At 46.3% G+C, this 20,910-nt stretch overlaps 1 protein-coding gene across 18 annotated transcripts; it reads left to right on the top strand.

The window, feature by feature from the left end:
* The first annotated feature begins 1,465 nt into the window (after positions 1-1,465).
* On the top strand, positions 1,466-16,906 carry LOC308471631 (uncharacterized protein). Of its 18 annotated transcripts, XM_080995886.1 has the most exons (6): positions 1,484-2,277; positions 2,476-2,536; positions 8,157-8,259; positions 8,699-8,802; positions 13,815-14,019; positions 14,779-16,906. In XM_080995886.1, the coding sequence occupies exons 4-6, from the start codon at positions 8,731-8,733 to the stop codon at positions 15,366-15,368; spliced, it is 867 nt and encodes a 288-aa protein (XP_080852012.1). In that variant the 5' UTR covers positions 1,484-2,277; positions 2,476-2,536; positions 8,157-8,259; positions 8,699-8,730; the 3' UTR covers positions 15,369-16,906. The 18 variants fall into 18 exon arrangements, 16 of the variants coding, with proteins under 16 accessions (XP_080852001.1, XP_080852004.1, XP_080852015.1 ...); XM_080995878.1 differs by lacking the exon at positions 8,699-8,802 and having other exon boundaries at positions 1,480-2,277; XM_080995889.1 differs by lacking the exons at positions 2,476-2,536; positions 8,157-8,259 and adding an exon at positions 6,174-6,323 and having other exon boundaries at positions 1,483-2,277.
* Positions 16,907-20,910: the final 4,004 nt, after the last annotated feature.

The following is a 20,910-nucleotide window of genomic DNA, read 5'->3' as shown; positions in this document are numbered from 1 at the left end:
ACAGAATATCAGCTTGCCCTTTGTTTTTGTTGGCATCCTTCTGTCTCAAGAGGCAATAGCATGCACCGCTGGGGGTGAAGTCAAATCACTGCAAGTACCAAATTGGCCTCCCTGGGGCGCAAGCCTGGGCAGTGTATAAGGAGGTCCTGGGATTCCCAGATTGTTAAGTTGTGGGTGAACATATCAGACAACACAGCAATTCTTCAAACAGCTCTTGTTTATTCACAGGCCAGAACAGAACTGAGCTGAAGGGTTCAGCCAGCCTGCTTATATAGAGCTCCACTAGAACGCAACAGTAACCACTTTCTGTAACTATCCAATTACTGAACATCACTTTCAATCCCTTATTTGCATATGTGGACCTGAGTGAAAACTATCTACAGTATCCCCCTGCTGGCCCAGGGTGAGAACTTCAGTACATAACACAGATGACAATACCAGCCTCACTTATGATAGTAATAATAATAATAATAATAATAATAATAATAATATTTTATTTATATCCCGCCCTCCCCAGCCAAAGCCGGGCTCAGAGCGGCTAACAACAGTAAAAATAGCACAATTTACATAAAACCACAGACAATTAATTGAAATACATTCTAAAATCAGTTCAGAATCAAATTAATGGCAACCATTGGGCTAGAGTTCTATGAAGATTACAGAAGGAGAGAGGGGGTCAGACTGTGCCTTGGCCAAAGGCCTGGTGGAACAGCTCTGTCTTGCAGGCCCTGTGGAAAGATGTCAAGTCCCGCAGGGCCCCAGTCTCTTGTGACAGAGTGTTCCACCAGATCGGGGCCACGGCTGAAAAAGCCCTGGCTCTGGTTGAGGCCAGCCTAACCTCCCTGTCGCCCGGGATCTCCAAGATGTTTTTATTTGAAGACCATAAGGTCCTCCATGGGACATACCAGGAGAGGCGGTATGAGGGTCCTAGGCCGTATAGGGCTTTAAAGGTTAAAACCAGCACCTTAAACCTGTGGCCCAAAGGAAAGCAGAGCAATACGTTTGGCACCAGCTTGGAAGGAGGAGTACAAGGCGCCATCCAACCTTCTTAGGGAGTCCACTATGAATTGTGTAGGGTTTACTCCTTAGCTTTTTCTTCTCCCAAAGATATCCCGCAAGGCAGCAGAGGTTTAGGAGCAGAGTTTTCCTTCTCCTAGATGGGCTAACTTCTCAGGTTGACAAGGCCCATCTGCCCCTCACTTCCCTCTACAGCAAGTGCAGAATCTGCCTTCTTGACCATTGGAACCAGGCTTGGCCTCATCCACTCAATCTGCTACAGCTTGTCTTTGCGTTCAGGGGAAGTCCCTAACTCACCAAGGGTTTGAGACCCATGCTTTAAACGTATCTTGCATACGCACTCGCAGACTCCTCTCTGTCCTCCATGCAAACAAGCAAGTTCAAGGGCATGTTCTAGCCAGCAAAAACAATCAAGGTGGGTGCTACGCAGTCTGGGTGGGGCTGAGCGCAGCTGATGTGAAGCTTGGGGAGGGGCTCAAGGGCCAGATGCAGGCGCCAGTGGCCCTCAGCTCCCTCACCCCTGTGCTCAAGGCACAAAACCAGAATACGCGTACAAAAGAGGCGGCTGCTCAACTCGCAGAAGATGAGCCTGAGCTTTGACATGGATAATTCTGGATGGGATCCAAAGCAATTAAGTTTATTAATGGCTCGGGCTGTCTAGCTGCTTTTGATGGGCCTAGAGTGCATCCTTCACTCAAGAAAGGCATATTGGGGTGCGAGAGACTCCCCGCTTGCCTGCTGCCTTCAAGGCCCCCTAAGTTGTGAAATGTCAGAGTGCGCCTTTTATATGATATTTGAATTGACTTAAGCCGAGGTGGTAGTTCCACAATGGCGTGAAGGAGCTTGCTGTTCCCACGGTAACGAAGAGTTTCTCCTGTCCCTGGGCGGTCTGGTAGCTAAGATACCTGCAACCGCTAGGCTCTCCCCTCCTTTTCAGCCCTTCCACCCTAGGTTGGCTGAAGTGTTTGCGCAAGAGGGGAGGCCATTGCTTTCTAAAGGGAACGGGCCTGGGTGAAGGACAGGGCAGCATTTGTGCTGTTGACACAGCCTTTGGATGCTTCAATAAGGAAATAACTTATTTGCATGCCACCGAGAGTCCAAACAAACAGTACAAAGCTCTCCATCCATCCAGGACCAATCACAGGCAGGGTCGCCCATTTCCATGGGGAATGAAAAGAGGGACCACAAACTGCTGGCCACAGCTCCTTTGCTCTCCCAACACCCGAGTTCCAGCAAACAGAGGAGGCTAAGGACAGGCTGGTAAGCAGAAAGACTGTCTCAGAGTTCCCTTTCTATTATATTTCAATTTCAGTTCAAGCAAAGGGGGCTGTTGGAGGTGGGGCATGGGCAGAGCCAGGATTTATTTTAGGCTTTATGTTGGGGGGGGGGGCAAAACCGAGTTAACTGCGATGCAATTGGTCAGTTGGTTAAGTATTTTTATTTATTTACTTGATTTAGAGAGGCAGCTGCACCCACCCTGGCTACATCCATAGTTGGGGAGAAGGATAAGGACCTGGAGGTTGTGATACAAAGGTGACATTCCTGTGCCATCCAGGAGTAGCAAAACTTTCCTTGCATTGCACCTCTGAAAGTGTGTTTAAGGACCATCGGAGGAGAAAACAGAGCACCAAGTGCTGTTTGATTGGCTATCCAAACAATTGGGTGGAACTTTTGAATGCTGTTAAGCTTTTAAAAAAAGAAATTGGGCTGCCTTTTAACTGGATCGAACACATTTCAGGATTTTTAAGGACTGGGTAAATCAGGGGTCAGCAAACTTTTTCAGCAGGGGGCCAGTCCACTGTCCCTCAGACCTTGTGGGGGGGCCAGACTATATTTTGAAAATAAAATAAAATGAACGAATTCCTATTCTCACAAATAACCCAGAGATGCATTTTAAATAAAAGCACACATTCTACTCATGTAGAAACACCAGGCAGGCCCCACAAATAACTGAGAGATGCATTTTAAATAAAAGCACACATTCTACTCATGTAAAAACACGCTGATTCCTGGACTGTCCACGGGCCGGATTTAGAAGGCGATTAAGTCCCTGGGCCTTAATTTACCATGGGGTAAATTAATTGAGGACAAGGCTATCTGCGGCTGCTAGGCCTGATGGCTATGCTCTGCCTCCACACTGAGAGGCAGTAATAATGTTTCTGACAGACGGGGAGGGTGCAATTGTGCTTAGGTCTTGCTAGAGGGGTTCCCACAAGCATCCGGATGGCCCCTGTGAGAACAGGGGGCTAGAGAAGCAGGGCCCCTCCTCGGTTCTCAACCGTTGGGACGAAGCCTTGTGGAGATCTTGCATTTAGTAGGGCTGCAATGTTGAATCATTGGTTGGTTAGATTAATCAAGTTAAAAGCATTGACTTGACTGTAAATATGCCCTTGATTAATCGGGGGCGGGCTCATCTTACGTTCTTAGATTGCAACTTGAATAAAATATCACCACCACCCCTGCTTAATCAATTGCAAGACACGGAACACACAGATGATTTGAACAGCAACGCCCATCAAGTTGGGGGGGGGGCCTCGCTTACTCAAATATTTTATTGGGGAGGGTCAAAGGGACTTTGGCCCCTAGGAGTTGGCTCCTATGCAAGTGAAGTGGGCAGCAGATTTTAAATCTATCTATCTAGCTATTAGAATTTATAAAATCAGCAGTTGGCAAGCACCGCCTTAAAAGACACTTTCCGTTTTCTTTCTCTGTTTGTTGCACTGGTATGTTCTAGAATGTTCTATCAGGGTATCTCTTATGCCAGCCACGAGTCTCACATTCTGCTAGTGTAGCAGAGTTTCTACCATATCCTATAGCCCAGGGGTGGGAAATCTCTCCCCCCCCCCCGGCACTTGCGGGCAGCCTTCTGGTGGGGGGCACATGTCAACAGTGGTGATTACTAGAGAGAGAGAAACTGGGTAGCACAATTAATGTGGCCCAAACAAAGAATTGCTCTATAAAAGCCATATGACCAATATATTCATTTCTATTCATTATAAGCACTTTTTTGGGGGGAACCCCAATGATTTATATTTGTGCCTGTTTCACATAATCCTAGTTTATAGGTGCTTTGAGTCATTTTTTATTTTTGCTTGCGCTTTGTATCTAGGATGCGCTTGGTTAGAGATTCACAGTCACTGCGATAAATACCGGTGCCATTCACGGAACAATGGCACCGGTGGCACCTGATCAGCACAGATATTCTTCAAAGCAGCACCCACCAACTACACCAGCTTTGGGAATATTGTGGCTGCTTTGGAACGCTGGAAAAAGATAACGGGTGTCTCTGTTGTGAGAAGGAAACAAATTACTGTACGCTTATCGGTGGATGTCACCTGCTGGCAGGAACGAGATAGGCATATCAAAAAAAAGAAAAGAAAAGAAAAAAGGAGAAGTTCACTGGGCTCTGAGCTGGCAGGCAAGGTTGGCAGCTATCAGGAAAGTAAGAAAGTTTCAATGTTCTGGGACACATGAGGAAGGGCCAATGTTCCTAGGTGTCACTGGTTTCCAGGCACCACTCACCTGTGGCTCCTAGAAGCTATCAGCATGTGGCAGCAGCCACACCTCGGGAACGGCTTTGACTGGCCCGCTAACCCAGGTGAGAGTAGCTGATGGGTCTCAAACCCTCGGTGAGTTTCGGACTTCCCCTGCATGTGGAGACAGGCTCTGGCCGATTGAGCAGACAAGACCAATAGTGGGTCCAATGGTCAAGAAGGCAGTTTCTGCACATGCGCTGTAGAGGGAAGTGAGGGGCAGACAGGGTTCATCAACCTGGGAAGGTAGCCCACCTAGGAGAAGGAAAACTCTGGTCCTAAACCTCCGCTGCCTTGCGGGACATCTTCAGAAGAAGAAAAGGCTAAGGAGTAAACTCTACACAAACCTGGAGTGGAGTCCCTAAAACATGGGTGGGCAAACTAAGGCCCAGGGGCCAGATCTGGCCCAATCGCCTTCTAAATCTGGCCCGTGGACAGTCCAGGAATCAGTGTGTTTTTACATGAGTAGAATGAGTCCTTTTATTTAAAATGCATCTCTGGGTTATTGGTAGGGCCTACCTAGTGTTTTTACATGAGTAGAATGTGTGCTTCTATTTAAAATGCATCACTGGGTTATTTGTGGGGCATAGGAATCTGTTCATTTCCCCCCCCCCCCAAAAAATATAGTCTGGCCCCCCACAAGGTCTGAGGGACAGTGGACCGGCCCCCTGCTGAAAAAGTTTGCTGACCCCTGACCTAAGATGTTTGGATGGCGCTTTGTGCTCCTCCTTCTGACAACTACTGCAGCCAAGCTGGTGAAAAACATATTGCTTTGCTTTGCTTTGGACCACATCAGTGAGGCCAAGAAGGGGGGCGGATCTTGTCGTCTGAGCAGCCCAGGACCTGCGTGCACATTGCCTCCCAGGCTTGCACCCCGGGGAGGTCACTTCAGTGTTGCTAATGCAGCTGTTAGACTTCACCCCTGGAGGCGCACTCTATTCTCTCTTGAGGCAGACGGGTGCCAGCAATTTTGATGCACAGACTCCGCACCCACCCACCACAGCAGATGAGAGATTCAGAACAGCTTTAATAATAATAATAATAATAATAATAATAATAATTTTTATTTATACCCCGCCTTCCCCAGCCAAGGCCGGGCTCAGGGCGGCTAACAAGCAATAATAAAAACAAATTGAATGAATACAACTTAAAAACAAGATTAAAATACATCAATAAAATATTGAAACATTAAAATATTAAAATGCAGCCTCATCACAGGAGAAGGAAAAAGAAAGAGAAAGAGGGGGAGGGAATCAAATTGGCTCCAAGCCAAAGGCCAGGTGGAACAACTCTGTCTTTCAGGCCCTACGGAAAGAAATCAGATCCTGCAGGGCCCGTCTCATGAGACAGAGCGTTCTACCAGGCCGGAGCCAGAGTTGAAAAGGCCCTGGCTCTGGTTGAAGCCAATCTAACTTCTTTAGGGCCCGGGACCACTAGGGTGTTGCTATTTATGGACCTTGAGGCTCTCCGTGGGGAATACCAGGAGAGGCGGTCCCGTAGGTACGAGGGTCCTAGGCCGTGAAGGGCTTTAAAGGTCAAAAGCAGCACCTTAAATCTGACCCTGTACTGCACCGGGAGCCAGTGCAGCTTGAAAAGCACTGGGTGAATATGCTCCCATGGCAGAGACCCTGTGAGGAGCCTCGCTGCAGCATTCTGCACCCGCTGGAGTTTCTGGGACAGCTTCAAGGGCAGCCCCGCGTAGAGCGAATTACAGTAGTCAAGCCTGGAGGTGACCGTCGCATGGATCACTGTGGCCAGGTCGGGGCGGGAAAGGTAAGGGACCAACTGCTTGATGTGGCGAAGGTGGAAAGTTTTGCAGAACTGGTTTCCTTTGGGAGAGAGTATTGGAGCCTTCTGGTTTATTTGTTAGCACCGGCTCATTTTCAGGTTGAGAAGGAATCACTGCAGGCTTCAGGGATTCCAGCAAGCTCCATACCCACTTGGTGCTTCTGCCCAGCCTCTGTGGAAAACTAAGACAGGGGGCAGTGGGTGTGGAGGACTCCCTGGTCCTGAATGGGGTAACTGTGCCCCTGAAGGACCAGGTGCGCACCCTGGGAGTCATTTTGGACTCACAGCTGTCCATGGAGGTGCAGGTTAATTCTGTGTCCAGGGCAGCTGTTTACCAGTTCCATCTGGTACACAGGCTGAGACCCTACCTGCCCGCAGACTGTCTCGCCAGAGTGCTGCATGCTCTAGTTATCTCCCGCTTGGACTACTGCAACACGCTCTACGTGGGGCTACCTTTGAAGGTGACCTGGAAACTGCAATTAATCCAGAATGCGGCAGCTAGACTGGTGTCTGGGAGTGGCCGCTGGGACCACATAACACCGGTCCTGAGAGATCTGCATTGGCTCCCAGTACGTTTCTGAGCACAATTCAAAGTGTTGGTGCTGACCTTTAAAGCCCTAAATGGCCACGGTCCTGTATACCTGACAGAGAGTCTCCACCCCCATTGTTCACTGGGGGTCCGGCTCCGAGGGCTTTCTGGTGGTTCCCTTGCTGCAAGAAGCCAAGTTACAGGGAACCAGGCAGAGGGCCTTCTCGGTAGTGGCGCCTGCCCTGTGGAACTCTCTCCCACCAGATGTCAAGGAAATAAGCAACTATCCTATTTTTAAAAGACATCTGAAAGCAGCCCTGTTTAGGGAAGTTTTCAATATTTAATGCTCTGTTGTTTTTAATATTTGATTGGGAGCTGCACAGTGGCTGGGGAAACTCAGTCAGATGGGCAGGGTATAAATAATAAATTTATTATTATTCATTATTATTAAGGGTGGAATCCTGCACTGCAGATATGCCAACTGAGGGGCTATAGCAGGAATGTGGGACCCAGAATTGGCTAGGGCTGCTGGAAGTTGTAGTCTAAAACAGTAGGAAGGGTCCAGGTTGATGAAGGCTAGCCTGTAGAGTATGGCGGAAGAGTTGTTAATAATAATAATAATAATAATAATAATAATAATAATAATAATTTATTACTTACTCTGGGTGGCTTCCAACAGAATATTAAAAACACGATAAAATATCAAACATTAAAAACTGCCTTCTAATGTTTTCTAAAAGTCAAGACAATTGTCTATTCCTTTGACATCTGATGGGAGGGCGTTCCACAGGGCGGGTGCCACTACCAAGAAGGCCCTCTGCCTGGTTCCCTGTAACCTCACTACTTGCAGTGAGGGGACCGCCAGAAGGCCCTCGGCGCTGGACCTCAGTGTTCGGGCTGAACGATGGGGGTGGAGATGCTCCTTCAGATATTCTGGGCTGAGGCCAGCCGTGTTGTTTTAGAAGATTTACACCCCACTTTTCAGCTAGAATCCTCAAAGAAGCTAGCAAGATTTATAAAACACAACAGAGATGCCCCAAGAACCACATGTTCTCTTACATACAAACTAAAACAACCAGCCCCACAGAACCAGCAGTGCCACAACAATTCTACAGCCCCACAATCTTTCCAGAAATACATATGCATATTTGCATAAGCAGCATTAATCTGCCAGATTTCTTTGAGTCGTGGGATCTGTAAAACAATTGAGAGTTCTTTGTTTTGCAAACTGGATATTTTTAGATCTTCCTTTTAATCTCTGTCTTCCCACATACTTGGTTCCCCTCCAGTTATCCGAGTGCACACACTCCTGGCCTTGAAAGGACGATGACTAACTGCACATCACTGCCTCCCCTTTTCTTTTCTGTGGATCGCTGTATAAAAATAAAAAAGGTAAAGATAAATACTGGGGATTGCATCCGACGTTAGACCCACTGAATATAATAGACACAATCAACTTAGGTTAATTAATTTCATCGGGTCTGCTTCAACGTCACACTCATGCCATGCAGTTAAAGGGCTTTCATACCACTTTAAACAGTCTGGGAAATGTAGTTTTTTAGGGGTGTTGAGAATTGTTAGAAGCTTCCTATTCCCCTTTCAGAGATCCAATTGTCAGAGCTGCCTGGGAAGAAGGATTGATTGGTTAAACCACTTCTGGGAGGGGACCAGGAGTCTCCTCTGAGCACCCTTAAACTACAGCTCCCAGAATTCTTTGCAGGAAGCCACAACTGTTTAAAGCGGTATCATAGTTGTGAATGTGGACCGTGAGTCCCCTTGGTACAGTTTCAGCTCAATGGCCCCCTTCCCGTTCTTTTCCTATAACATATAGATTTGATGAAGCAGCTTCTGTTGTGACAGGAAATGGACACGGACAATTTAGCTGCAAGTCTCCAGCTCACCACCGAGCAAAAGAACAAAGAAGCACCGCCTGAGGTATGAGCAAAACCCACACATTCGCTTGTCAAACCCTCGTTTCATCAGTGCTCCATGTGGACTGACTAATCACCACCTGCTTTTCAGAGGGCAAAGGGCCTGTTTCAAAACTTCCTCAGGAGAAACTTGCGGAAGTGGTGTCTCTCATTTTGCAGATAAAGGAGCTGGAGTTTACACACAGAGACCTAGAGCAGGAATTAGGCCTTGCATCTCTTGGTCGCAAAACCGAGGTCCACTCTTAGTTTGCACGTGCTGAGTGCAAAGAGGGATTTACACCACAGCTGGGGTCTAGACCAAACAACTGCATTGGATGAAATAGCACCCACTAACTTGGGCAAAATGACCCCTTATACTTGAAACCTTACATAAGCACTAGCTAGATTAGCAAGGAAATTCATCCAGGTACGGAGACTCAATGTGACTAAATGGGAAGGAGAAGCAGGCTAGGAGTGGAGTGCAGTGGTCTTGTTCATGGTCTGTATTTTTTAAGCTCAGTGGCAAAGAACCTGTCTTAGAGAGCTTCTGCCAGTCAGAGTTTACCGTACTGGGTTGGTTGAACCAACGGTTTGACAGCACAAGGCAGATTCATATGATATGTGCTGGTTGCACACAGACACACAACCCACCAAGTGTACAAGGAGCAAGGGTGTTGTCTGTGGGCTGCAAAGGAGAGCTATATGCATGGGACGCTTTCTCCAGGTGCCAACTCTGACATCATTCCCAGCCAGGTAGGGGGCTTGCTGTTTGATTTTATGAAGCGTTACAAAGCCATGTTGGAGTGGATTGTTTTATGGGGAAGAAAAACATACAATAAATGCAAAAGCATACAGTGGTACCTCGGGTTACATACACTTCATGTTACATATGCTTCAGGTTACAGACTCCGCTAACCCAGAAATAGTACCTCAGGTTAAGAACTTTGCTTCAGGATGAGAACAGAAATCGTGCTCTGGCGGCGGGGCAGCAGCAGGAGGCCCCATTAGCTAAAGTGGTGCTTCAGGTTAAGAACAGTTTCAAGTTAAGTACGGACCTCCGGAACGAATTAAGTACTTAACCTGAGGTACCACTGTATGTGGTTTTGCATTTCATGTATATCAGCTGTACATTGTGCATCGCCTTGAGATTATTTACGGAATGCGATGAATTAATCACAATTAATTGTTATTATCGCCAATAATGCCACATGTAAATGTTTGGTCAACCAAGCTGGAAGTGTGAATGGGTCCAGGCTGGCAAGCAAATTCTCTTGGCAGCCATTGTTAGTCCAAATGCACTCCAGAAGCAGGCCTGAGAAGGGAGAGGCAGCTGGATAGGACAGGCTAGCCAAATAATAAAATTGCTCTTGACAAATAGGTGATGAGGTTGAATGACATAATTATAGAATTAAAATAACTACAGTGGTACCTCGGGTTACATACACTTCAGGTTACATACGCTTCAGGTTACAGACTCCGCTAACCCAGAAATAGTACCTCAGGTTAAGAACTTTGCTTCAGGATGAGAACAGAAATCGCGCTCCGGTGGCGCGGTGGCAGCAGGAGGCCCCATTAGCTAAAGTGGTGCTTCAGGTTAAGAACAGTTTCAGGTTAAGAACAGACCTCCAGAACAAATTGAGTACTTAACCCTAGGTACCACTGTTGGGATACTGCCAGGGAGACAAAGTCCATCATGGCCCCCAAGCCGCCTCCGGACGATCCATCGATCTCCCGTAGATACAGTATCAGCAATTAGCGACACGAGCTCCAGAAATAGCCTGCCACATTCCAGAACTCATGCACGCTCTATCAGCAGATAATGCACAGCAAAAGTTGCACGCAGGAGAGCATTATTTACAAGTTTTATTCAGCGTTGATCAGAACAAAGAAAACATGACTGCCAGCTTCAGTGTCTACAGACACAGAGAGAGCGAAAGCAAAGACACAACAGAAACATCCTGTGAAACAGGAAATACGCAGGCTGTGTGACTCACAAAGCCTGCTCCCCTTTAAGGTGGAACGGAAATATCCTAACAACCACTGTATATGTACACAATGAAGTGGAGAGGACAAACCAAAGCGATGGCTTTTTATAAAACCTGACACCAGTTCACCACAGTGCTGCTCCTGGGAATGACATATTGACTCAAATAATGTTTGCCACACAGGTTTCCTCCTACCTAATGGAGCTATTGCTAAATAGCCATATTTTCTCCCGGTTGCCTAATTATTATAATTACCACAGCATTATAATTGTTCTGATTATGATCATTACAAGCGCGTGTCAGGGTTCAGGGTGTCCTATGATTCTTGTCTTGTGTTCTCTGGTGTGCAGGACATTGTTGGGTGTGCGCTACAGATGTTCAGCTGAGCTGTCAGGCTCACCGCAGGAAACAATTGTGTAGCGGAGGTAGCTTTTACTTAGCATACACAAGCACACACACAATATACGCACACTATTTACAGTTGCTACAAGAAATTCTAGTCCTGCAAGTGCCAAGAGTTCTCAGAGTCCAAGAAGCCTTGCAAGTCGTCCATCTTCTCTCAGACAAGCTCTTCTCAAAGCCTTACACATTTTCACAGGTTATTTCCAAGAGTTTCCAGTCTCCCAACAGATTATCCTGTACTCCACAACAATGAGTGCTGTAATTTGACTCTTTAGCTACCCAGTGCTATGTGCTATTTTGTCCAGCGACTCAGATAAGACAGTCACAAGATGCCTGCAGCTGTACTGTGGGAGGGGGAAAACCCCATTTATGCAGACTGGTGGAGAATTAACCATTTTTTCACTTTCCTTAACAGTCATGAGCATGTACAGTCATACCTCGGGTTGCGAACACTGCGGGTTGCGTGTTTTCGGGTTGCGGACACGCCGAACCTGGAAGTACTGGAACGGGTTACTTCCGGGTTTTGGTGCTCGCGCATGCACAGAAACACAATATCACGCTTTGCACATGCACAGCAGCGCTGAATCGCGTCGTGCGCATGCACAGACGCAGCGCTGCGGGTTGCGAACATGCCTCCCGCACGGATCACGTTCGCAACCCGAGGTTCCACTTAATATGCCTTGTACAGGCCTCTTCTTCTTCTTCTTCTTCTTCTTCTTCTTCTTCTTCTTCTTCTTCTTCTTCCTTTGCGATCACTCATAGCCGAATAAGATTGTCTTCCATAAACACGGTTTTAACAATGAGTCCGTAAGTGACTGTGGAGGCCGATTCTGGATCCACACGTTCTTGCACAGTGGGGACATTGGTTTCTGGGCGGGAGTTGATAATCCAGTCAGGGAAAAGGGGAGGCAGACAATGTTTAGGGCACCTTTTCTAGCCCCTCCCGCTTTTCGGGGTGAGCAGAGTGGATCCTAAAAAGGGCTTCTCAGTCATGGATACAGCTGCCAAGCTGCTCAACTGCCTCGTTCCTTGAGTCAGAACGACTGAATCTGTATCCACCACCCATGTGCCAGTTCATGACTAGGGTCTTCCAGATCTCACGATCCTGCCCCTGTTACCATTTGTCGATCGCCACTCGCCTTTTGGGGTTTGGGTTGGGTTTTTGGAAGACGCCTGTGCGTGAATTTGTTTTATGTGTGTAGATCAGTGCACGCTGACCAACGCACAGTCTTCGCAGTAGGGCTCTGTTCTGATGGCGTGAAGTAGTCACGACAAACCGATAGATTCCTATCTGCTGCAGCCTTCACAACCGTTGTAACATACCACTTGTTATCATCCGCCCGTTCTGCCATTGAGGACTTCTTGGATCATTCTTTGTCTAGCTCCTTCCCTTTGACCTTACTGCCTTGGGTGACCCTGCTGGGAGTACGAGATTCCCGACGGCTTCGCTCACAAGGGTCATAGGAACATGCAAGCCCAATCAACACAACAAGGTGATGATCCAGTGAGTGGGGGTATTCACTGTGTCACCCTTGTACTGGTACCTTATGCTGGGAGTTGTGTTGCCCTGGCATAAGATAGGGTTGTCATACGTCTGGAGATAGCTGGGATTCACCCGTCAAAAATGGCATCTGGGTGAAATTTTCAAAAATCAGTTAAAATGTCCGGGGAAAACCCAGGCAATATGGTAGCTCATATCGGAAGTGTCCGGATTTTCACTTCTTGAAATATGGCAGTCCTAGCATAAGATACTTAAGTTGTGCATCTACAGTGGTACAATTATACGAGACCCAAAATGGTGTGACCAGATGACTTGACATCCTGCTCATCATTCCAGGATCATCACTATTCCTGAAACACAACAGCAGCCATCTTGATGAGACCATAGGATCAGGGTGCAAAGGTGCAATTGCACTCCTATTACAGTTGCACCTTGGATATCGAACACCCTGGAATTCAGACATTCTGGCTCCCAAACGCCGCAGACCCAGAAGAGATTGTTCCGGTTTGCAAATGTTCTTTTTGAACCCGAACCTTCGACGGGGCTTTTGCGGCTTCTGATTGGCTGCAGGAGCTTCCTGCAGGCAACCAGAAGCCGCGATTTGGTTTTTGAATGTTTTGGAAGTTGAATGGACTTCTGGAACTGATTCCGTTCGACTTCCAAGGTACGGCTGTACATTGAAAGTCTCAGTGGAATCAGTAAATGAGTTTAGGTTAAGAGCAGAGAGTTGAATAGAGACAAAGGTACACCATGATCAATAGCTCACACCCAGTACTGATTCAGGACTTTGAGCTAACAATCATTTCTTGTTCAGTGTTACTAATTCCCAGCTACCCCTCTCCCAAATTGTTTTCCCTTGCCAGCTACCTCCCATATTCCTCAGCCTTGTAGCAGATCCCCCCCCCCAAATCATGGGAACTGTAGTTTCCCCCAAGAACTACAATTCCCAGCACCCAAAACAAATTACAGCTCCCAAGATTCTTGGAGAAGTCAGGTGCTTTAAATGTGTGTTGGATGTGCTTTAAATGCATGGCATGGATCTGCCATTGGTTAATTGGAAAAGTAGCTGTATATTTGTTGGCTTTAAGAAGTTATGTTTCCCCTCCTCATCCTGCCTTCTTGTATTAAGACTTCTTATTTTGCCTTTAGTTGAGCCCTGTACCTCTTTCTGAAGGCACCTCAAAATACAATGAAGATTTTTTCTCTGGGCTAAGCCCAGAAGAGAAGGAATGTCTAGAGAACTTGCTGCAGACAATTGACTCCTTGGATGAGGACCTTTTAGATGATGATGAAGAAGAAGAAGGAGGAGGAGGAGGAGGAGGAGGGAGTCATCAGGAATTGGCAGAACCACTAGGTGAGATGAAATCAAACCCATTAACAAAGATTTGTGGACATCTTCTAGAAAATGTAGAACTACAACTCCCATCAACCCTAGCAAACATAGCCAATGGCCAGGAATTATGGGAGCTGTAGTCATTTTCAGTGTCTGCGCATGCGCGAGCGGCAAAACCCGGAAGTAACCCTTTCCGGTACTTCCAGGTTGCCGCGGGACGCAAGCTGAAAAGATTTAACCTGAAGCAAATGTAACAAGAGGTATGACTGTAGATGGGTGCATCTCTGTCGCACACACATGGCCCCAAACATGGATCTTTCCCCATTAAATCAGCTTTCCCCAGCCTGCTGTCCTTCACATGTTTTGAACTACAACTCCCATCATCCCCAGCAAGTCAAGTGGCAATGGGCAGTGATGATGGGAATTGTAGTCCCAAACTTTTAGAGGGTACCAGTTTTGGGAATCCTGCTTTAGATCTGAAATCCAGTCATCATCGGCCCTCTGCTTTCTGCCTTCATGCTTGATGTGCCTACTGCGGGAACCATTCACATAGCTGCAGCAAATGCATTTGCCACAACCGTTTCGTTGAGGTGGACCATATCTGGCTGGGCTGGAAGGGAGAGAGTTCTTAAGGAAACCTCCAACCTCTTTCCTTAGAATCATAGAATTGTGGAGTTGGAAGGAATCCACAAGGTTGATCTAGCAGTGCAGGAATCTCAGCTGAAGCATTTGTGACTTTCTGCAGTCAACTTTCCTCACTCACGTTGGTTGTGTGTGCAGGTGCTGAAGACCAATGCAAGGACAGTGTTGGCTCCAGGATGCTTCAAAGTACGTCTGTGGAGGCAGCCTCAGCCAAGCCCAGTTCTCCTCGCCCTGCCCTTTCCAAGATTAAAATGACCAAGTCCCTTTCGGAGGAATCAGCTGACATCACTCCAAGGAGGAGCAGGCCCAACCCTTCTTCTCCCAAATCCAGAGGGCCTCATAGATTGGCGGAATCTCACCCTGCTTACTTCAGGAAGTTTGACACAATAATGAGGTCAGGAGTCAACGTCCAAGAGCTTCGTTCTCGCTTCCTCCACCACCTTGACAGCTCCACTGCTGTCAGAGGGCCAACAGAGGATGCTGTGGGAACAGATAAGCATCCGTTGCCATTGCCTGGAGGCCAGAGGTCCCCTAGGGATGAAGCCCTGCAGAAGTTGGGCCTCTTCCAGAGAATTTCTAGCGTTCCGAATATGAAAAGTCCTCTGGTGCCCATGGTGGGCCAGCAGGCCCAGGATTCACCGGCCAAAAGTCTGAACCACGATGGAATGGCAGGCTCCATCAACACCATGGAAAAGCCTGTGAAATATTGCACACACCCCAATCTCTGAGAGGTGAGAGACTCCAGGCGTTCCAGCCCTGACCCAGGTTTTGGTTTCCTTGGAATGAAGGCCAGTGGAGACTGATGTCTTTAGGATGTGTGGTTTTATTTGCACATATATACAGCCTAAGCATAGGATGGAGGGACTCACAGCATTAACAGTCCAACAGATCTTGCTTTCCCCTTAGGTTTCCAGAGAAGACCCAAAGTGACCAGTTTGGGCCCCACGCACAGAGCAAGACCTGTCTCTGTCTCTCCAGCTTCCAGCCTCAGATAAAACTCACCCACCAGAACCAACTCCCCTGGCTTATCGCTCCCCTTCCTAGGATGACATGGCATCCAGCCAGGTGAGGTGGGAAATGGCCCACCCATTTGTATCCATGGCAGTCTCTTAGGACATGTAAATGACAGTGCTTCAGGGCTGGATTAGGACCTTTAGAGGCCCTAGACACTTAAAAGGTTTTGGTGCCCCCTTATATATCTAATTCAAAACATAAACAATGATAAAACCATAAAATTCAGTTTTATTTTTTGAAATGAAATGAAGCCTACAGTAATATGGAAAACAATGTTTATTTTTGTATACTTCCACTTTATTTATATTTGAAAAAAATTCTCCTGTGTTTTCTAATGCAAAGTGTTTGATCAGATCTTCATTCAATAATCATTAATCTATTTTTACTATGTTGATATTATTTTTTATTATTGTGTATACATAGATATGTATTTTTTTCAATTATTTTGGAGGCTTTTTTTTGTGGAACCTGGACAAATTTGGTCCATGGTAAATCCAGCAATGGGAAATTTCCATGGTGCCCCTTTTCCCTTGATTCCCTAAACACATGTGCATTTTGCTTAATGGTGAATCCAGCCCTGCGGGTGCTTAACAGTCCAGCCAAGGCCATTATGTTGTCTGACCAGTTCAGCGGCCTCTTCTACTAGATTCTAAACCTCCCCAGTGACAGAATCGCTGGTTCAGAAGAGACTCTCGACTATCCCCAAGACTGACCCCCTACAAACCTACAGCAATAACAATGGCTACTGTTCAAGTACTTTCTTAGGTGTGGTTGGGCCAAAAGGGGGGTTGCAGAAAGAAAACGGACCTGCAGAGTACCAAGAGGCTCTTTGCAAACCCCGTCCATTAGCTGAGAAAACAAAAGGCGTGGGCTCCTCTGGTGTCAAAGAGAAACCTCCAAGTTGCTTCTGCATATCCTGAACAGCCTCTTTCTGCAAGATAGCCTGTAATTAGTGCAGAGAGGCAACTCAATAAGCAAGACACAATGTATGATAACACATTTGATATTTTTAGCCTTTCTCATCCTTAAGGAGCTACTCCCTGATAGTCCGTTGAGGTGGGCTGTGTGAAAGTGTTGGATTTCATTGCTAGACTTCACGATGCCTGACATGTTTAGTGTTGATTTTTGTTCTGTTTTCATTTTGCATGTGCTCTTACCCATCTGCCGTTGGTTAGCCTTCCAGTCCAGAGATTTGTGTACAGCTTGTTTTCCTTCTTCTTGTTGTGGAATAATAAAATCTGCAATCATTGTGGCCAAAGATTTATCTTCTGATTTGTTCTTATGTGGAGATTGTATTTGGCAGAAGGGATTCTCTAGCATTAATTGGTACATGTGGGTGGCAGAAATCAGAAGTAAAGGAAAATGTCCCTAGTCCAGTTGTTTTATTTATAATTAAACACACAAGAGACAGAGATTAGCCTTGCTAATATGATGATATTAAGGTTTTTCTTTACTTCTGCTTTTTGTCTTATGAGGGACCCACATGTTTTAATTAGTGCTAGAGATAAAGGTAAAGGGACCCCTGACCATTAGGTCCATTCGTGGCTATCTCTGGGGTTGCGGCGCTTATCTCACTTTATTGGCCGAGGGAGCCGGCATACAGCTTCCGGGTCATGTGGCCAGCATGACTAAGCTGCTTCTGGCAAACCAGAGCAGTGCACGGAAACGCCGTTTACCTTCCCGCCAGAGTGGTACCTATTTATCTTCATGCACTGGCGTGCTTTCGAACTGCTAGGTTGGCAGGAGCAGGGACCGAGCAGCGGGAGCTCACCCTGTCACAGGGATTCAAACTGCCGACCTTCTGATCGGCAAGTCCTAGGCTCTGTGGTTTAACCCACAGCGCCACCCGCATCCCTAGTGCTAGAGATACATCCATGTAATTGATAATTTTTACATGCTCAAAAGGTATTATGGAATTGTAGAGTTGGAAGAGACCTTGAGGGTCACACAGTCCAACCACCTGCAATGCAGGAATCTCAGCTAAAGTATCCATGACAGATAGCCATACAACCTCTGCTAAAAAACCTCCAAGAAAGAAGAGTCCACCATCTTTCAGGGATATCCGTTCCACTGTCAAATACCTCTTATCATCAGAAAGTTTTTCCTGATGTTTAGTTGGAATCTCCTTTCTTTGTAATTTAAATCCCTTGGTTTGGGTCCTACCTTCCAGAGCAGGAGACAACAAGCTTGCTCCATCGTCCACGTGACAAACCTTTAGATAATTGAAGATGGAGAGCACAATATTTATATATTCAATACGTTCTTACTCCAAGCAATCTTTGGTGCAATTTGATTATATTTTTGCACCTAGCAAGTCTAACCCAATTAACTTTCCAATTTGTTTGTTTCATTTATTTTATTTTTATTTATTTATCATATTTTTATTAAAGTTTTCTTGGCTTACAAAGGTATGCGCAATGTCTCATTTTTCAAGTTGCATTTCCCGTAGGTCAGTTTCATTTGCCCTTCATTCAAAAAGCTCAGGGGTGGAATAAATTGTCCTCCCCTCCGTTTTACCCTCACAACAACCCTGTGAGATGAGATAAGCTGAATGATGTGCATGTTCACTTACTGCAGCCTTTGTCTGCATGAAACCTTCGCCATTTTCTCTTAATAGTGTAATGCTGTGCATGTTTACTCAAAGATAATTCCCACCGTGTTTAGGACTGCAGCCTGAGAGTACAAACAGCAGACACTTTTCTCCTCCTCCTCTGGGGTTGTGGTGCTCATCTCGCTTTACTGGCCGAGGGAGCCGGTGTACAGCTTCCGGGTCATGTGGTCAGCATGACTAAGCCGCTTCTGGTGAACCAGAGCAGCGCACGAAAATGCTGTTTACCTTCCCACCAGAGCGGTACCTATCTATATACTTGCACTTGGTGCTTTTGAACTGCTAGGTTGGCAAGAGCAGGGACCGAGCAACGGGAGCTCACCCCGTCGCGGGGATTCGAACCGCCAACCTTCTGATTGGCAAGCCCTAGGTTAAATTCCACTGCATTGTTGCATCTAACATGTTGCTTAGGCTGTACAACTGATGTGCCTTCAAAGCTGGAAATTATCCCATGCAAACAAAAAGGGCAAACAGAACAAAAAGATCTCATGTCACCGTAAAGGCCAGATCGTTTATAATGATGTAAGCTTTTGTGAACTAGAGTTCACGTTTTCAAATGCATGATGTCCTAAATTGCTCACATATTAGTGGAGGAATTGTAAATAGTGAAGTCAGGGAAATTATTTTTTTGCAGCAAAAGCAACAAAGATCCTTGTGGCAGCTTAGGTAAAGGTAAAGGGACCCCTGACCATTAGGTCCAGTTGCGGACGACTCTGGGGTTGTGACGCTCATCTCGCTTTATTGGCTGAAGGAGCCGGCGTACAGCTTCCGGGTCATGTGGCCAGCATGACTAAGCTGCTTCTGGCGAACCAGAGCAGCGCACAGAAACACCGTTTACCTTCCCGCCAGAGTGGTACCTATTTATCTACTTGCATTTTTACATGCTATCGAACTGCTTAAAGACTAACAAATATATTATGGCAAGCTTCTGTAGGCTAGAGTTAGGAATTCATTAGCTGAATGAATTTTTATATCCTGGGCTATGGGTTCATATAGACATGGTTGCTGGGTGTGGGTGTATGTGTATGTGTGTGAAAAAGGAAGTTCAGAGGGACTAAACTGAGAGATTATTAGCTCATGCCTGTGCCTTGTGAATCATCACTGTTAAGTATGTTATTATCACTGTGCGTTGGTTTTGCGCATTTCATTTCCCTCCTGCTTCACCTTTAACAATCCCTCTCTTTCGCAAGCCACACTCCTTTGAATTGTAGAGTGCAGTTCTTCAGCCAAGTAACGGGCACAACAAATATGCATACACCAGATAAAGTGTGCTTACAAATACACATCTTCATAAAAGTAATATTAAAAAATGTATTATGTTAGGGAAAGCTGCTTTGCAAAAATGTGTTTATTAAGCAAGATTGCATAAGGTACTGTATCTTTTGCTCTATAAGACTCACTTTTTCCCTCCTAAAAAGTAAGGGGAAATGTGTGTGCGTCTTACGGAGCGAATGCAGGCTGCGCAGCTATCCCAGAAGCCAGAACAGCAAGAGGGATTGCTGCTTTCACTGTGCGGCGATCCCTCTTGCTGTTCTGGCTTCTGAGATTCAGAATTTTTTTCTTCTTGTTTTACTCCTCCAAAAACTAGGTGCATCTTGTGGTCTGGTGCGTCTTATAGAGCGAAAAATGCGGTAAATGTGTGCATTAGGAAATATTTGCACTAAAATGGTGGTGAGTTTTCCTAAGGACTACGCAGAGAGAGAGAGATATGCAGAAATGTGGAGAGCTGAAAACTGGAAAAATGTGAAATAGATAATCCGAAGTCGACAGTTTTGCCCACCAGTAGTGATGTATGGAAATGAAAGCTGGACCATAAAGAAGGCTGATCGCCGAAGAATTGATGCTTTTGAATTATGGTGCTGGAGGAGATTCTTGAGAGTCCCATGGACTTCAAGAAGATCAAACCTATCCATTCTGAAGGAAATCAGCCCTGAGTGCTCACTGGAAAGACAGATCCTGAAGCTGAGGCTCCAATACTTTGGCCACCTCATGAGAAGAGAAGACTCCCTGGAAAAGACCCTGATGTTGGGAAAGATGGAGGGCACAAGGAGACGGGGACGACAGAGGACGAGATGGTTGGATAGTGTTCCCGAGGCTACCAGCATGAGTTTGACCAAACTGCAGGAGGCAGGTGGAAGACAGGAGTGCCTGGCATGCTCTGGTCCATGGGGTTACGAAGAGTCGGACACGACTAAACAACAACAACAAGTGGCTGACCTTACAAGGTCTTGAAATAGTATTACCTTAGTAGATATAGATACAATAACTGATTTCTAGGCTTCTTGCAGTCGCTGCATTTTTGGCTCTCTTCTGTAGCCTATTGCTGCTGGTGAGTTGCTGCGCTCAGTAGTAATAGAAACATGCTTTGCACACAGATTATCTCAAAATTCAATCCCTGATATATTGGGTCAAAAATGGAAAGGACCTCTGGCTGTATCTCTGGAAAGCCACTGACAGACAGTGAGTAGATTTTTGTGTGAAAGGGCTGTGATGTCTGTTCTGGTACTGTACCTCTAAGTGTTAACTGAATCTAATTTCTCCCCCACCACTAGTGAGTCTAGTACCCTCTAATAATCTCATGCATGTGGAAACCGCTGGATGAGCAAAACTGACTCTTGTATTGAAATAAAAATTATCCAGTCCAAAAA

Source organism: Podarcis pityusensis, assembly GCF_964106645.2.
Source record: "Podarcis pityusensis genome assembly, chromosome: 2".
Lineage (NCBI taxonomy): Eukaryota > Metazoa > Chordata > Lepidosauria > Squamata > Lacertidae > Podarcis > Podarcis pityusensis.
The sequence above is the reverse complement of the archived record's forward strand: the minus strand, read 5'-3'. Positions and strand labels throughout refer to the sequence as shown.